This window comes from Rutilus rutilus (assembly GCF_951802725.1).
Source record: "Rutilus rutilus genome assembly, chromosome: 22".
NCBI lineage: Eukaryota > Metazoa > Chordata > Actinopteri > Cypriniformes > Leuciscidae > Rutilus > Rutilus rutilus.
The window spans coordinates 17,260,465-17,276,270 of record NC_140227.1 but is presented as its reverse complement, the minus strand read 5'-3'; the positions used below and the strand labels follow the sequence as shown (position 1 = coordinate 17,276,270).

Genomic DNA, 15,806 nt, shown 5'->3' with positions numbered 1-15,806 from the left:
TTGTTTTGCGGTGGGTCCAGTGGATCCTGAGGAGCAGGGTTCAAGACCTTTGGTCTAGGCTAGAGTATACGCAAGCATTGGCCGCATAACCACCTAGTTTAAAAGAGATTTTGCCAATGCCCAACCTGAATGTGAGAGACCATACGTTTATCAATGTCCATTCGTGGAAGGCTTCTCTATTGTGACGTATATCGGAGTGACGTGGCTCGAACAAGAAGAAACCTGCTGGTTGTGATGTGGGAGTACTGGTGAACCAGCAAGATCAGCACTATACCAGCCATAGCCAGAATAAACCAGCCTGGACCAATATGGAATTCCTGCTGGTTTATGCTTGATTTTTCAGCAAGGAATGTAGGGCAGGTCTTGATTTTGTCCAGTGGGAAATGATTGGATCATTGGATCGCTGTGGTTTGCTATTGGTGTGATGTCATGTGAGTGACAGGTTGTCCTTCCCTCGCCGCGATAAGCACGTCATCAAAGAAGAAATGTCACTGCAAGAGGGAGGGAAATTTCTTAGATTAGACTAAAGATTACGAGGGCACATGATTTTTTATTTTTTATTTCGATGTGCATGGATAAATCATTCATAATAAATACTGCTATATTCTATAAAATAATTGTCAATTCTGATTTCATGGTGACTTTGAACTTGGGCCTCATTATTGTTAGTCTTTTTTCACAGAAACACAAAATTACCACACACACAAAAAAAGTCTCAAGCACCTGCAGCAGCCAATAGGCCTACTAATAAGTTCTCTGACATTTTTATTCATACATGGTTGCAACATTTTAGTTCTAATTTTTAAATGCCATTGTTTAAAAAATGCTTTATTGACAGATGTCTCAAAGACATTTGGTTGTTGACATGAACACATTTGTTTTGCTTCTAAAAAGATTTATATATTATATATAATTTATATATATTAATCTTTTTAGAAGCAAAACAAATGTGTTCATGTCTGAGATTCATTTTTGCTATACTTCATTAATTTATATAACTGCAGACACTGAAATGACACTGTGTAGAGTCTACTTTAAGTGTCCCTTTTATACTTATTTTCATATAAAGAAAAGAACTAAGATCGTTGGCAACCCAATAGAGCAGTTAATAATACTATTAACCCAGCTTCTTTAAATTTAAGAAAACTTCTAGAAACCTCTATTACACCTTGCCCTTTGACAAGTTTCCGGGCGTCAAGTAATTTTTCTTTTCACACTGAATCAGTTCATTGCTTCGTGGTGATCGAGATCACACAACCTGCCGAATACTAGGCTACTTGTTTTAGCTCAGTAACCCCAATATTATCAGACACTTTCTCTCACAAAATAAATTAAAATCTCATCGGTAAGCGAAAACTCTTTTTAATTGATTTTGATGGTCAATTGCGCCATTTCGCTGTCAGTCAGATATTTGTTAGGCCGACGAAGTCAAATGCGCGACGCCATCTTGCGTCACAGATTATTATACCGATAGAAAAAATTCTCTCAGAGAGCTTAAGTTTTAATGTTATTGTAATATTGTTGTAGTGTTCGTTTGTTTGCTAAGCCGATTGTGTTGTACGTTATAGTAAACGTTTTCGTTGCTGACGTTTAAAGATAATAAACAGGCACGATTGTAAAATAATTTAAGCTCAAATCAATATTTCATGTCCATTGATTTATTTTGTTTACTGAGTAGCCGTGTAATAAGTAGCCTAATTGATAACTATTTGAACCACTGTAACTGGACAAAAACAGAAACTATTAATAAACCATCAAATGTCTTGTTAAAAAGTTATGTTTAACAAAGTAGAAATCAAGTGATATTGCTTGACAGTTTATAGTGTTTTATTAGTGTTTGTTTGTTTGTTTGTTTGTTTGTTTGTTTGTTTGTTTGTTTGTTTTTTAGAATCATTGAGATACTATTATAGTTTTTAATAATATTTTGAATTTTGTTTTTATATTTTCCATTTTCAAGTTTTAGTAATTTTATTGTTTTTGGCATTTTTTTATTAGTGACTTAGTGGCATTTAAAATTTGTATTAGTGGCATTTAAAAATGACTTGATATTTTGAATTAGTTTTTATTTTTATTTTTATATTTTGTTTTTATTTTTGTTTTAGAGGTTTAGTAATTTTGTTGTGTGTTTTTAGTTATTTTAGGACATCAAAATATATTTTTCCGTTGAGAAATATTGCATTGGAAACTAAACTATCTGAATTTTATTTTTATTTTTTCAAGTAGCCTAATGAAAATGTTTAGTGGTAATGTTTTAGTTTACTATAATAATAACCCTGTCTCATGCTCTCATGTTTTTCTTTGACTGCAGGTAAAACCACTCCAATTTCAAGTACTCTCACCCAGCCTCAGAACTCAGCGGTCCTTTCCTCCTCCCCAACTATTAAAGACCCATCTCAGTCCCCAATGTCAGTTCCACTTAACATAATACCCCTCACAGCAGCTCCGACCAGCACTGCTCTGACCTCCTCCACCCTCCCCATCACCACTCCCTCCACCGCCAACAGTTCCTCACCCATCTCCGCCAGCACAGTAAAGAAACAGCGGCCCTTACTTCCCAGAGAGACCGTACCTGTGGTTCAGCGGGCCGTCGTCTGGAACCCCACTACCAAGTTTCAGACGTCCTCTCAAAAGTGGCACATGCAGAAGGTGCATAGGCAGCAGCAGGGCCAAGCGCAACCGGCCACACAGGCTCAGGTGTTAACACAGGTGCAGCACAGCCAACAGCCGCAGCAGCAAGCGCAGGTCTCCTCATCCTCATCGGGACAACAGCCTTCATCCAGCACCAGATACCAAACACGACAGGCTGTGAAAGGTATTCAGTTCAACACCATTAAATATGTGTGTGTATATATTCTTTTTTTAAAAGTCTATTCTGATTGCCAAGGATGCATTTATTTGATTCAAAATACAGCAAAAACAGTAATTTTGTGAAATATTTGTACAATTAACAATGATTTTTCTATTTAAATATATTTTTTAAAATGCAATTTATTCTTTGGAATTTTCACCATCATTACAGTCTTCAGTGTCACATGATCCTTCAGAAATCATTCTAGTATGCTGATTTTCTGCTCAAGAAACATTTATTATTATTATTATTATCATCAATGTTGAAAACATATTTGTACACATTTTATTTTCAGGATTTGATGAATAGAAAGCTCAAAAGAACAGCATTTATCTCAAATAGAAAGCTTTTTTAACATTATATACTACCGTTCAAAAGTTTGGGATCAGGGCAAATAAAAAAATTTGGGAAAGAAGTTAATTCTATTATTCAGCAAGGATGCATTAAATTGATCAAAAGTGACAGTAAAGACATTTATAGTGTTGCAAAAGCTTTCTATTTCAAATAAATGCTGTTCTTTTGAACTTCCTATTCATCAAAGAATCCTGAAAAAAATTGTTCACAAATATTTTCAACATTGATGATAATAATAATAATAATAAAATGTTTCTGTTTCAAATAATTGCTGTTCATTTAACTCTCTATCTTGCATGTTTTTACTGTATTTTTGATCAAAAAAATTCAGCCTTGGTGAGCATAAGAGACTCCTTTCAAAAACATTTTGTTACATTTATTATTCCAAACTTTTGGTGTGATCTGCACCACATATACGAAAATATGACATTAAACACATATAAATTGCTCATTTTTATAATAAGTTACACTATCCACCCACGACACCAGCAGCATCTCTCTTGCCTCCCATGAGCCCACTGAGTTTTAACAGACCCCCTAAAGCGTGCCGTGGGTTTGGTGGGGATTAGTGAAAAATGAATGGGGAAAAAGTCATGTGAGCGGAGGCAGTGTCTCCAACGCATTACGATTGGCTATTGCGCTATTCACACGTAATGTTAATGCATTACTATGAAAAGTGTTATATTTGTCGGTGTGTTTAAATCCAGCTGTGCAGCAGAAAGACACCCCAAACACCACCTCCACCTCTGCAGTCACCCTGGTGACCAGCACACCGGTATCGGCCACCATGATGGCAGGAGCCACTGTCAGCTCTTCCTCTTCATCATCAACTTCTACAACCGGAGACTTCCAGATCCCCACCACATCTGCAGATGTAGCGGCAGACATAGCCAAGTACACTAACAAAGTAAGATCGCTGATAGAAATGGGGGTTCAAAACAACATCATTGGATAAAAAACATTTTAATTGGTCCATAAATGTAATTATTTATGTGTATAACATATTATTTATGTTTTTGAACTATTAATAGATCATGGATGCAATTAAAGGTACGATGACTGAGATATATAATGACCTCTCCAAGAGTACGTCGGGAAACACAATAGCTGAGGTTTGTATTTGTTAAGTAAATCTGGAGAAGAGCAAAACACTATTGGCGAATTATTAAACAACTTGAGGATATGAATAAAACAACCTTTCTACCCTGTTACAGATTAGACGGTTGCGAATTGAAATTGAAAAACTGCAGTGGCTACATCAACAAGAGTTATCAGAGATGAAACACAATTTAGGTATGTAATTTTCTCATGTAATTTGGCATCTATGGTTTCATGAAGAACTCCTACCACCCATGGAACCTTTTCTATTCAACAAAGGGTTATTTATAGTGGAAAAAGGTTATTTAGATATCTGTTCACTGAAAGGTTCTTTGAGGAAACAAGCTGCGAAAACCAGTTTAGAACCTTTATTTTTTTAAATTTAATAATAATAATAGTTCATTTAACTTGGGGATGCACCAATGATAAAATTCTGACCTATAATAAGCTGATAATTCATTATGTCATTGTCTCAAACCTGTAAATGGTTGATATTAAAATTCAGTTTTATATATATATATATATATATATATATATACACTCACCTAAAGGATTATTAGGAACACCTGTTCAATTTCTCATTAATGCAATTATCTAATCAACCAATCACATGGCAGTTGCTTCAATGCATTTAGGGGTGTGGTCCTGGTCAAGACAATCTCCTGAACTACAAACTGAATGTCAGAATGGGAAAGAAAGGTGATTTAAGCAATTTTGAGCGTGGCATGGTTGTTGGTGCCAGACGGGCCGGTCTGAATATTTCACAATCTGCTCAGTTACTGGGATTTTCACGCACAACCATTTCTAGGGTTTACAAAGAATGGTGTGAAAAGGGAAAAACATCCAGTATGCGGCAGTCCTGTGGGCGAAAATGCCTTGTTGATGCTAGAGGTAAGAGGAGAATGGGCCGACTGATTCAAGCTGATAGAAGAGCAACTTTGACTGAAATAACCACTCGTTACAACCGAGGTATGCAGCAAAGCATTTGTGAAGCCACAACACGCACAACCTTGAGGCGGATGGGCTACAACAGCAGAAGACCCCACCGGGTACCACTCATCTCCACTACAAATAGAAAAAAAAGAGGCTACAATTTGCACGAGCTCACCAAAATTGGACAGTTGAAGACTGGAAAAATGTTGCCTGGTCTGATGAGTCTCGATTTCTGTTGAGACATTCAGATGGTAGAGTCAGAATTTGGCGTAAACAGAATGAGAACATGGATCCATCATGCCTTGTTACCACTGTGCAGGCTGGTGGTGGTGGTGTAATGGTGTGGGGGATGTTTCCTTGGCACACTTTAGGCCCCTTAGTGCCAATTGGGCATCGTTTAAATGCCACGGCCTACCTGAGCATTGTTTCTGGCCATGTCCATCCCTTTATGACCACCATGTACCCATCCTCTGATGGCTACTTCCAGCAGGATAATGCACCATGTCACAAAGCTCGAATCATTTCAAATTGGTTTCTTGAACATGACAATGAGTTCACTGTACTAAAATGGCCCCCACAGTCACCAGATCTCAACCCAATAGAGCATCTTTGGGATGTGGTGGAACGAGAGCTTCGTGCCCTGGATGTGCATCCCACAAATCTCCATCAACTGCAAGATGCTATCCTATCAATATGGGCCAACATTTCTAAAGAATGCTTTCAGCACCTTGTTGAATCAATGCCACGTAGAATTAAGGCAGTTCTGAAGGCGAAAGGGGGTCAAACACAGTATTAGTATGGTGTTCCTAATACTTTAGGTGAGTGTGTATATATATATATATATATAAAACTTAAAAATAAAACAACAAAAACCAAAGCCAATTATTTGTGATGCCTGAATTCAAAAGTGAATTTAGCCATTACATTATGAGTATGTATAATGTACAGTATGACAAATAGATATTCATTTTCTGATTTGCATTTTGTTTATATATGTATTCACATAATTTTTCAATGTCTTCGTAGCGATAAATTGAAAATTAATAATATAAATATTGTACCAATGTACTCAGAGCTAACCATGGCAGAGATGAGGCAGAGTCTTGAGCAGGAGCGAGAGCGAATCGTGACGGAGGTCAAGAAGCAGATGGAGGTGGAGAAACAGCAGGCTGTGGATGAAACAAAAAAGAAGCAGTGGTGTGCAAACTGCAGAAAGGAGGCCATTTTCTACTGTTGCTGGAACACCAGCTACTGCGACTATCCCTGCCAACAAGCACACTGGCCTGAGCACATGAAGTCATGCACACAGTCTGGTAAGACATAGTATGAGGCTCAGAACTCCAACAGAACTTTCATTGGTAATAAATACAGTGCGTTTAAAACACTATACAAACACTACAAAATATAATAATTTACTAGTGTAAATATGTTTATGTCTGTCGGGTCATATATTATAAATGTCCTAATATGTATGTTCTTGTGGCCACGAGTTATGCGTAAACAAACCTGCGTGACCATAGCAACCTGGGATTATCAGAAATGTATATTATTAATAAATTAATGTTTTATTTTAAATTGAAAAGTGCAGAAATGAGAAATTATTATATTAACCTACTATTACAGGTTATTATAGGTATTTTGCGCAATGTTGGCTATAGACAGCATTTGAATGAAGTTTGTTATAATCAATAAATGTAAAAAATAATATAGGCCTACAAGAAAACATTTTAAATCTATTCACCGATCGTTTCTTTTTTATTTAATATTTGTATATTATTATTATTATTGTTTTTTTGTTATGTATTTGCTTTATTTCCCCCCTTAATTCCATGTATCTCTTTACCTAATTAACGTTCTGTATATTATGTTATTTATGTTTTGTAAATAATGTAAATACCCAATCATGCCAATAAAGGTTTGACTTTATGACTGTATTTTTTTAGGCTTGTGATACGCCTGTTTTTATTTACAAATGTAGTATAGGCTTGTGCCCGTGACAGCATTCGAATGATGTTAAAAGAATATTTAAGATATAAAAAAAAGGAGAACAAATATTAATTTCTTTCAAAGTATTTTAAATCCATTCATTGATATGTAGGTTATCTTACTTTTGTTAAATATTTGTAAATAGCTATTTATTTTATCATTATCTCTTTACCCAATTAACGCTCTGTATAGGCTAATCTAATAGGCCTATTTACATAGCCTATGTTTTGTAAATACTGTAAATTCCCGACAGTCATGCCAATAAAGCTTTGATTCCATATGCTTAATTTATGTGGGTGGTAAATTATATGTTATTTCATTTCATTTCACTATAGGTGTCTAGAATAATATTAATCGAAAAATATTCAATAAAAAAGACATGATCAGTGAATGGATTTAAAAGGCTGTGGGATAGGATGGATAAAAAAAATTCTTGTAGGCCTATATTATTTAATGTTCTTACGTAATCTTTTAGCATTCATTGATGATAAACTTATCAATGATAAGTTTATTATCTTTGTCTATAGGCAACATCACGCACAATATAATATAATATAATAGTAGTGTAGTTAATTTAATCATTTCTTAAGTCTGCACTTTTTTGTCATCCTTAATTCAAAATAAAACATTAATTTATTAATAACTGAATTACTGATAATCCCAGATTGATATGGTCATGTAGGTTTGCTTACGCATTAAACTTGTGGCCACGAGAAACAGATGTCGTTCCCTCAACATAAGAAGTCGTGGGCACAAGAAAATTATCTCGTTACCTTGACAAAATGATCTTGTGGCCACAACATATTATCACGTTCCCACAAGTTAACATGTTGTGGCCACGACAAAACTATGTGAACCGAACATGTCCCCTCCCGGTCACCGTACTGGCACAATGTCTGTGAAACACAATGTTCTGCACATAGAAAGCTGCTCCAGATAGCGCGCCAGTACCGCATGGAGTTCTCTTTCACGCTTAAACGGACAGAAACACAAAATTATGTCGAAATGGCCGTAAGTGGCGGGCAACATTGTAAGCACAATGAGTTAAAAAGTCTTAAATGACCGTAAATAGTTGTGAGAATATCGGAAGCATGTCAGATCCGCTTCATATGCGTCAGTTCTTAAAGGGCTAGTTCACCCAAAAATGAAAATTCTGTCAGTAATTACTCGCCCTCATGTTGTTCCAACCCCGTAAGACCTTCGTTCATCTTCGGAACACAAATTAAGATATTTTTGATTAAATCTGAGAGCTGGATCACTCCTCCATAGGCTTCTAAGGCATTATAACTTGCTGGCCCAGAAAATGTATTAAAGACATTGTTAATATAGTCCAAGTGACTCCAGTGGCTCAATCTTAAGTTTATAAAGCGACGAGAATACTTTTTGTGCGCAAAAAAAAACAAAAATAACGACTTTATTCCACTATTCATTTCCTTCTCTCTGGGCCTCGAGTCTTTTCCATAGACAGTATATAAACGGTCTTTTCACGCAGTATAATATATGTGTTGTAAGTCACACGTAGGCTCACTATTGGCCGACGCTGGTCATGTGTGTGATGCGTGTGACGTACAACACAGAAGCGCTGCGCAGTTATACTACGTGAAAAGACTCGAGGCCCAGAGAGAAGGAAATGAATAGTGGAATAAATTATTTTTGTGTTTTTTTTGCGCACAGAAAGTATTCTCGTCGCTTTATAAACTTAAGATTGAGCCATTGTAGTCCCTTGGACTATATTAACGATGTCTTTAATACAGGGCCAGCAAGTTATAATGCCTTAGAAGCCTATGGAGAAGTGATCCAGCTCTCAGATTTAATCAAAAATATCTTAATTTGTGTTCCGAAGATGAACGAAGGTCTTACGGGATTGGAACAACATGAGGGTGAGTAATTACTGACAGAATTTTCATTTTTGGGTGAACTAACCCTTTAAAGTGACAGCAGCCTAATAAACTCTCATTAAAGGGATAGTTCACCTTTAAATGAAAATGAAGTCATCATTTACTGACCCTGGTGTTGTTTTAATGCCGTATGCCCTTCTTTTATGGAACACAAAAGGAGAATTTTTTCTCTCACTCTTGTCCATATAATGGCAGTGAATAGCAACCAGCATCAAGCTTTTTTTTAAAAGATGCAAAAGTATCACAGAATAGTCCCATGCGAGTTATTCCATATATTCCAAGTGTTCTGGGGTATACGACAGGGTTTAGTGTAACAAGTTTAATGTATCATTCAACACACAGCTGCACAACTCGCACATGTCGGCTAGCTGTGAACTGAAGACCAACTGCCAAGTTCAAGAATTTTGATTAAAAATACATTAAATTTCGTTTAGTTTTTTACTAAACCTTATCAAATACCCCTAGAACACTTGGAATATATAACAAGTGTCGCATGGGAACATGATCAGTGTCACATGATCCTTCAGAAATCATTCTAATATGCTCAAGAAATATTTCTTATTATCAATGTTGATTGTTGAAAACAGATGTGCTGCTCAGTATTTTTGTGAAATAGTAGCATTTATTTGAAATGGAAATGTTTTGTGACAATGTCTTTACTGTTACTTTTGATCAATTTAAAGCATTGTGTGTGTATGTGTCTTTGTGTGTGTATATACATATGTGTGTATGTGCATGTGTATGTGTGTGTGTGTACATGACTTGACTTATTAATAAGTAGTATATGCAATGACTTGTCAATATGTGAATTCCAGCAACATCATCACAGCAAGAACAAGAGTCAGAAGGCAGCACAGATGTTACTCCCAAAGCTCCTGGGCAGCCGAACAATGGACCCAACTCACCTAGAGAGACTGTATCTGCTACACCTGCAGACAAAGACAGTGAAGCAGATAAAGCTAAGGACAATGTCACTATCACTATGTCCTAGCTCACATGTAAAAAAAAAACACATACACTACAACAGCACTTATGTTTGTACAGCTGTACATAGATGTTGTCAAATTCTTCACTACAAAAACTCTTTCAACTAACGTTTGTCTTGCCTGATTGTGCTTATGTGGGTTTTTTTCTGTTATGACTATGTCTGAATGTTCCAAAACTAAGACACAAAGACCATCCAAGCATTTCCTGCTGTAGGATTGAGAGGGTTGTCCGATTGCTCTGTTAAGTTTGATTGTAACAGAATGACCAGTTTATTTCTTTTTCTTTCAAATCTTGTGGGTATGTGGGGTCTGATAACTTGAGTTCATATTTTTAATGTTGCCAAAATTATATTTATAATATTTCAGAACACCTGATTTGCAGGTATAATCTTAAAAGAATGAGTAACATCGTTCACTTTAAAAATGGTTACAGCGACATGGTTTTTTTTTATTTCCAAGTCAAAAAAAATAGTACAAAATGTGGTTATTTTTTATTTTTTGTATTTTTAAGAAAAGTCTGTGCTGTATTTATTGGAATATCTTATTTATGCTAATTTATCAAAAGAACATTTGGTTATATAAAACCTAAGAGACTACATTATATATTGTCCATACATCGCTAAGACGAGTTTAAACACTGTTTCACAAATCATTACTACTTTATCTTTGTTCGATTTTATGTGTCCATGAAGAGGAGAAGGTTGAAACATGTTGTAAAACTGTATTATCAATAGATACGAGTGAGCATTATACATGTGAGGCTCTGTTCATTTGGTTTCCTGTAATATATCTTAAATGCCTTCAGTTTTTTGTTTAGTCCATTCACCTGATCCTGTTGATGTTATTTTGTTTCTGTAGGATCTCATTGGCTCTCTTTTTATTTACGTTAACCTTTAACAGTTGAAACGTACGTTTACGTTAAACAGTTGCAAGATAGTGTTAGGCCAGTGATGATTGACAGATTTTGTCATGCCTATATTGTTGGTGTCAAAGAATTACTTGCCTTTAAGATGGATTTGCCTTTAAGATACTTTTAGACAAGTAATTTATGCTTCCTTATTGATCTTTCAAAAATACCTGATTACTTTGTATTTAAACATTGGAGAACTTTTATTGTTGGTTTTATTTAAATTAAGTTGTAATATCCTTGTTAACTGGACTGTAACTTCACACCAACACAGTTGATTAAGAAAGTACTTGATTAATACTTTTTTTTGTTATTTATCATTTTTCATATAGCATTCATTTTTATGCTGTATTCTCAATGTTTTAAGAACAAATTCTTATGAACCCATAAGATACTGTGTCTATGAACCACAAACATTCCTCTGTTATGCTATTAATAGTGCATAAATATGTTATTCCAAAACATGTACAGAAAAGGAGAGCGGTCAAGAAGAACAGATAAATGTTTACATATTGTATATAAATAAAGATCTGGTGGTCTAAATTGTAATTAATAGTTTTTGTATGGTGCAAGTGAATTAAAGAGAACACCTATGTAAATGTTTCACATTGGAGTCATACTTTGTTGAGTGATTGACATTAGCAATAGAAAAAAGTGGACTTCACACCTATACACCTTATTTGGACCATCAAATGTGTTTTAATATTGACAGTATTACAAAAAATCTGTGAAAAGTTGTATGATGCATATATGTCGAGGTTACATGTAAGTGATTACTAAAAGAAGTGTTTTGTTTTTGCCGCAGTATGTTTGTGGTGACTTGTTGCATAATATTTTGTGAATATCTCTGTTATTATTGCTGTCAAATCTTGTATCAGTCTGAAGACATGCTGGATCTAAAGGAAGGTAATAAGGCAAGTCTGAATCCAATGTTTGTGAAATAATGTAATGTGGGGTGAACTCAGAATAGAAGGAGGGTTGGATCCAAATGCAAATAAGGTTTATTAAAGGAAACAAATGTTAAAGGAACCAAAATAAACGAAGTAACAGACTCAAGGAACAGATAAACGGAACAAGACTGAGCACTCCAACAGATAAACTTGACAAAAAAAACACAGGAAACAAGGGGGTTTAAATACACAACATGACAAGGGACAGGTGTAAACAATGAATCTCTAAGAAACTAATGAGGGTAACTATAGAAACAAAAGCAAACAAATACACAGGAATACACAGGAAGTGAAACACTGGAACTATGGAATCATAACCAAGCAGATTCTAGACTCTCAAAAAATATAAACAAGAGTCTAGGAGGGTGGTGGAGTGGAGGAAGAACAGGGGAAGGATGGAGGACCAGGCCCGTGTATTGGTAAAGGGCCTGGAGACTAAGGCAGAGCAGATGGAGCACCAAGACCACCAAGGCAGAGCTGGAGACCACGGCGGGGTATGGAACCACAGAGGTGCAGGCGGAGCTGGAGACCATGCTGAAACTGCAACAAAGAGCACCGAAAGTTTATTGACGCAATAGCAGAGAGCATAGACAGTTTAGAATCGGCCTCCGTGGCCATGACAGGAAGAGTTCAATGGTGGCCTCTGAGGTAGCAACAGAGCTGACAGTGGGTACAGAGAGTTCAGAAACGGCCTCCATAACAGTGACAGAAAGCACAGAGAGTCCAGAGATGACAGGGAGCAATGGCGGCCTATGTGGCTATAACTGGAAGCACAGAGGGTGGCCTCCTTAGCTGTGGCGGGACAGGCAGAGGGTTCAGAGACAGCCTCCTTGGCCGTGACTAGGCAGAAAGATGGTTCAAGAGTGGACACCGCCGCCTCTGGAGGAGCTGAGGAAGTGTGTGCGGCCCAAACACACAAGATGGCGGTTGCCATCACAGCAAGTGCGGCAAGACAGTGGAAGAATCTCCAGGACCACCGGACTTGAGACCACCAGACTCGGAAGTGCTAAGACCACTGGACTTGGGACCACCAGACTCGGAAGTGCTAAGACCACTGGACTTGGGACCACCTGACTTGGAAGTGCTAAAGACCACCATACTCACCATACTCGTCTTAACCCCACAAATATAGTAACCCTATAGTAAAGAAGCGTTGGAGTGTGATTCAAGCAAAATGTTCAAAGGAAGGAGGTTCTCTTGTTGAAGTGTTGCCAGTACAAGTACAAGTTCAAAACGTTGACATTAAGGGTTTTATCTCACTTTATTTTGCTTAGTTTCACAGAAGCATTTACCCGGCACACAGAAAATTTCCTGTCTAGGCACAGCCTATGAATTTTCCTTTCGGTCTTTCATTAGCCCCTAGAGTGTTAAAAAAAAAATTGAAGCAACTCTGACACCACTGAGAATAGTGGGTCTCAGAGTGTCAGGTTATTTAGACGATCTGCTCCTCTGTGCTCCGTCACACCAGCAGGCAGAGATAGATATAAAAGTACTCATGTGTCTCATTTAGAGAACTTAGGTTTCAAAATTAACAAGATTAAAAGCTGCTTGGTGCCCATACAAGATATAATCTACCTAGGTCTCAGATTAAACTCACACCTATAAGGTCAGACCTTAGATCAAGCATTTCTGTTTGAGGAATGCATCAGCTCAATTCACGGCTGTTTATTCCTTTTTCAGAAGGGGAAGAAGGTCCCATTCAGACTGTTTACGTCTTCTGAGACTGATGGCCTAAACCTTCTCATTTATTCCCCTGGGACTGTTGCGAGTGAGAGAGTTTCAGCACTGGACTGTGGCGCTGGACTCTCCATCCTCAGGTAGTGAGCCAGTTGTGGAAAAGATTTTGCCAAGCTGCTGTAGATCCCTTCACCTCGCACAAAAAAAAGCCCTCTATTTTTCTCTCTGGCGAGAGACGGTGCACCTATGGGTGTGGAGGCTTTAGCGCAACTATGGCCAAACGCATTGCTTTACGTGTTTCCTCCACGTACCAACAGTCTGATCGTACCAACACTAAAATAAGAAAGAGAATGCGGTCACTTAGTCATACTGATCGCCCCAAACTGGCCCGGGAAATTGTGGCTGACGGAGATAATCCAGCTCCTGTGTGACCAGCCCTGGCCTCTCCTGCTGCACAAGGACCTCCTCTCTCTGGGATTTTTTTTCACCCAGCCCTGGACAAAGTGACTCTTTGGGTCTGGCTTTTGAGAGGTTAAACTTGAGTGGGTTTGCCTTCAAGGGTGATTAAGACTATTCAGAATGCGAGAGCGGCTTCAACGTGCTCTGCATATGATCGGAAATGGAATGTGTTTGAGCAATGGTGCACACATTGAAACAAATTAAGTTATTTGTTTCATGGCCGAGGGCTCAGTCTACCAGAAGTATGGCTACCTCATGGGCACTATTTAAGGGCATTTCATTTCAGGACATATGTGCAGCAACAAGCTGGGCTTCACCTCACACTTTTGTCCAATTTTATAGACTGGATGTCACAGAACCATAACTGGCTCATTCCATCCTACGTGTGTAAAAAACACTCATTCATGAGGTGTTTTTTTTGTTTTTGTATTATTCAAGAATTCCTCCCACAGAGATATGCTGAGAATGAAGTGGAGACCGCTAGCAGCAATATATATTAGGGAGGCGGGAATCCTGCATCACTGTCGTGATTGGTCAGATGTGGTGTAATTGGTAATTCCAGGATTGGTCACGCCTGAGACATCTCCCATAGTGCAATACCTCATTTCTGTTCAGAGAACCCTGGTTAAGTATGTAACATAATGTTATTTTGATTAAAGATTATAATTTTAAAATAATAAGGATGTGCACAGAAAATAATTTATAATAAAATTGCCAATACTGCCAATAGTTCAACCTGCCAGTCATAGGGTCTGTCCTCTGCACTTTTTGTCTGGTTTGTCCAAAGACTTTATATATAGAAAGAAGAAAGATTGTGCACTGGTATTACTATGAATGGGAGAAAGTGCAATGCACAATATGGTGGAATAAGTCCCACCTTCTAAATGAAAGAGCCAATCGGCTGCTTTAGCTCCTGCGCATTGGCTGCTCCAGCCTGAAAATGTAATGCTATTTAAGCATAAGAATTTATGATACGGCTGTTGTCAGATTTCAATGGTGATTTCAAATACGAAAAGTAATCTTATAAGTTTGGTGAACAGCTTTGAAGAATTTTATGTTTCCCCATTCAAAGAGATAGGACCTGTACTTGCATGTCTGAAATAGCTGCCAGAGAGGAGTTTCAAAGATGGCCGCCGAGTGAAATGACTTGCCTGAAAGGGACTTTGGTTTGGCTAAGCTACCAATTCAGACCTCAGAAGACTACTGCAGAGAGAATCATCGGTACACGTACACCCCTTCTTACACTCCAAGAACTGTACTCATCCAGAGTGAGGAAAAGGGCTGGAAAAAACCCTCTGGACCCCTCACATCCCAGCCACTTCCTCTCTGAACTGTTGCCGTCTGGTCGGCGCTACAAAGCACTGAGCACCTGAACAGCCAGACAAAAGAATAGTTTCTTTCCTCAGGCCATCTACCTCATGAACCGTTAAATGCTCCCACTTTCCAATAAGAACACGTGCAATACCCAACTCTATTTATACTTTTATTAGTTTAGGATATCATACCTCTTAATCACATTCCCTTATAAAATTGTAGCCTATTTATCGGTAGGGCCTACATTGTCAATTGCCTTTTTTGTCTATTTTTATATATTTATTTTTATTTTATTTTCTTATTACCCTTGTCTTAATTGTTGTCATTCAGAATGTGCGCTGGAAGCTTCTGTCACCGAGACAAATACCTTATGAGTGTAAGCATATTGACAATATA

General features: G+C 37.4%; 1 protein-coding gene across 6 annotated transcripts in view; it reads left to right on the top strand.

The window, feature by feature from the left end:
- The window catches only part of zmynd8 (zinc finger, MYND-type containing 8), a 31,532-nt gene extending 19,919 nt beyond the window's left edge, over positions 1–11,613 (top strand). For all 6 annotated transcript variants that reach the window (XM_084396107.1, XM_084396110.1, XM_084396108.1 and 3 more), the window contains 6 exons: positions 2,309–2,812; positions 3,910–4,109; positions 4,234–4,314; positions 4,417–4,495; positions 6,307–6,546; positions 9,933–11,613. In XM_084396107.1, the coding sequence (XP_084252233.1) occupies positions 2,309–2,812; positions 3,910–4,109; positions 4,234–4,314; positions 4,417–4,495; positions 6,307–6,546; positions 9,933–10,108 (1,280 nt within the window). In that variant the 3' untranslated portion in view covers positions 10,109–11,613. The remainder of the gene's footprint in view (positions 1–2,308; positions 2,813–3,909; positions 4,110–4,233; positions 4,315–4,416; positions 4,496–6,306; positions 6,547–9,932) is intronic.
- Positions 11,614–15,806: the final 4,193 nt, after the last annotated feature.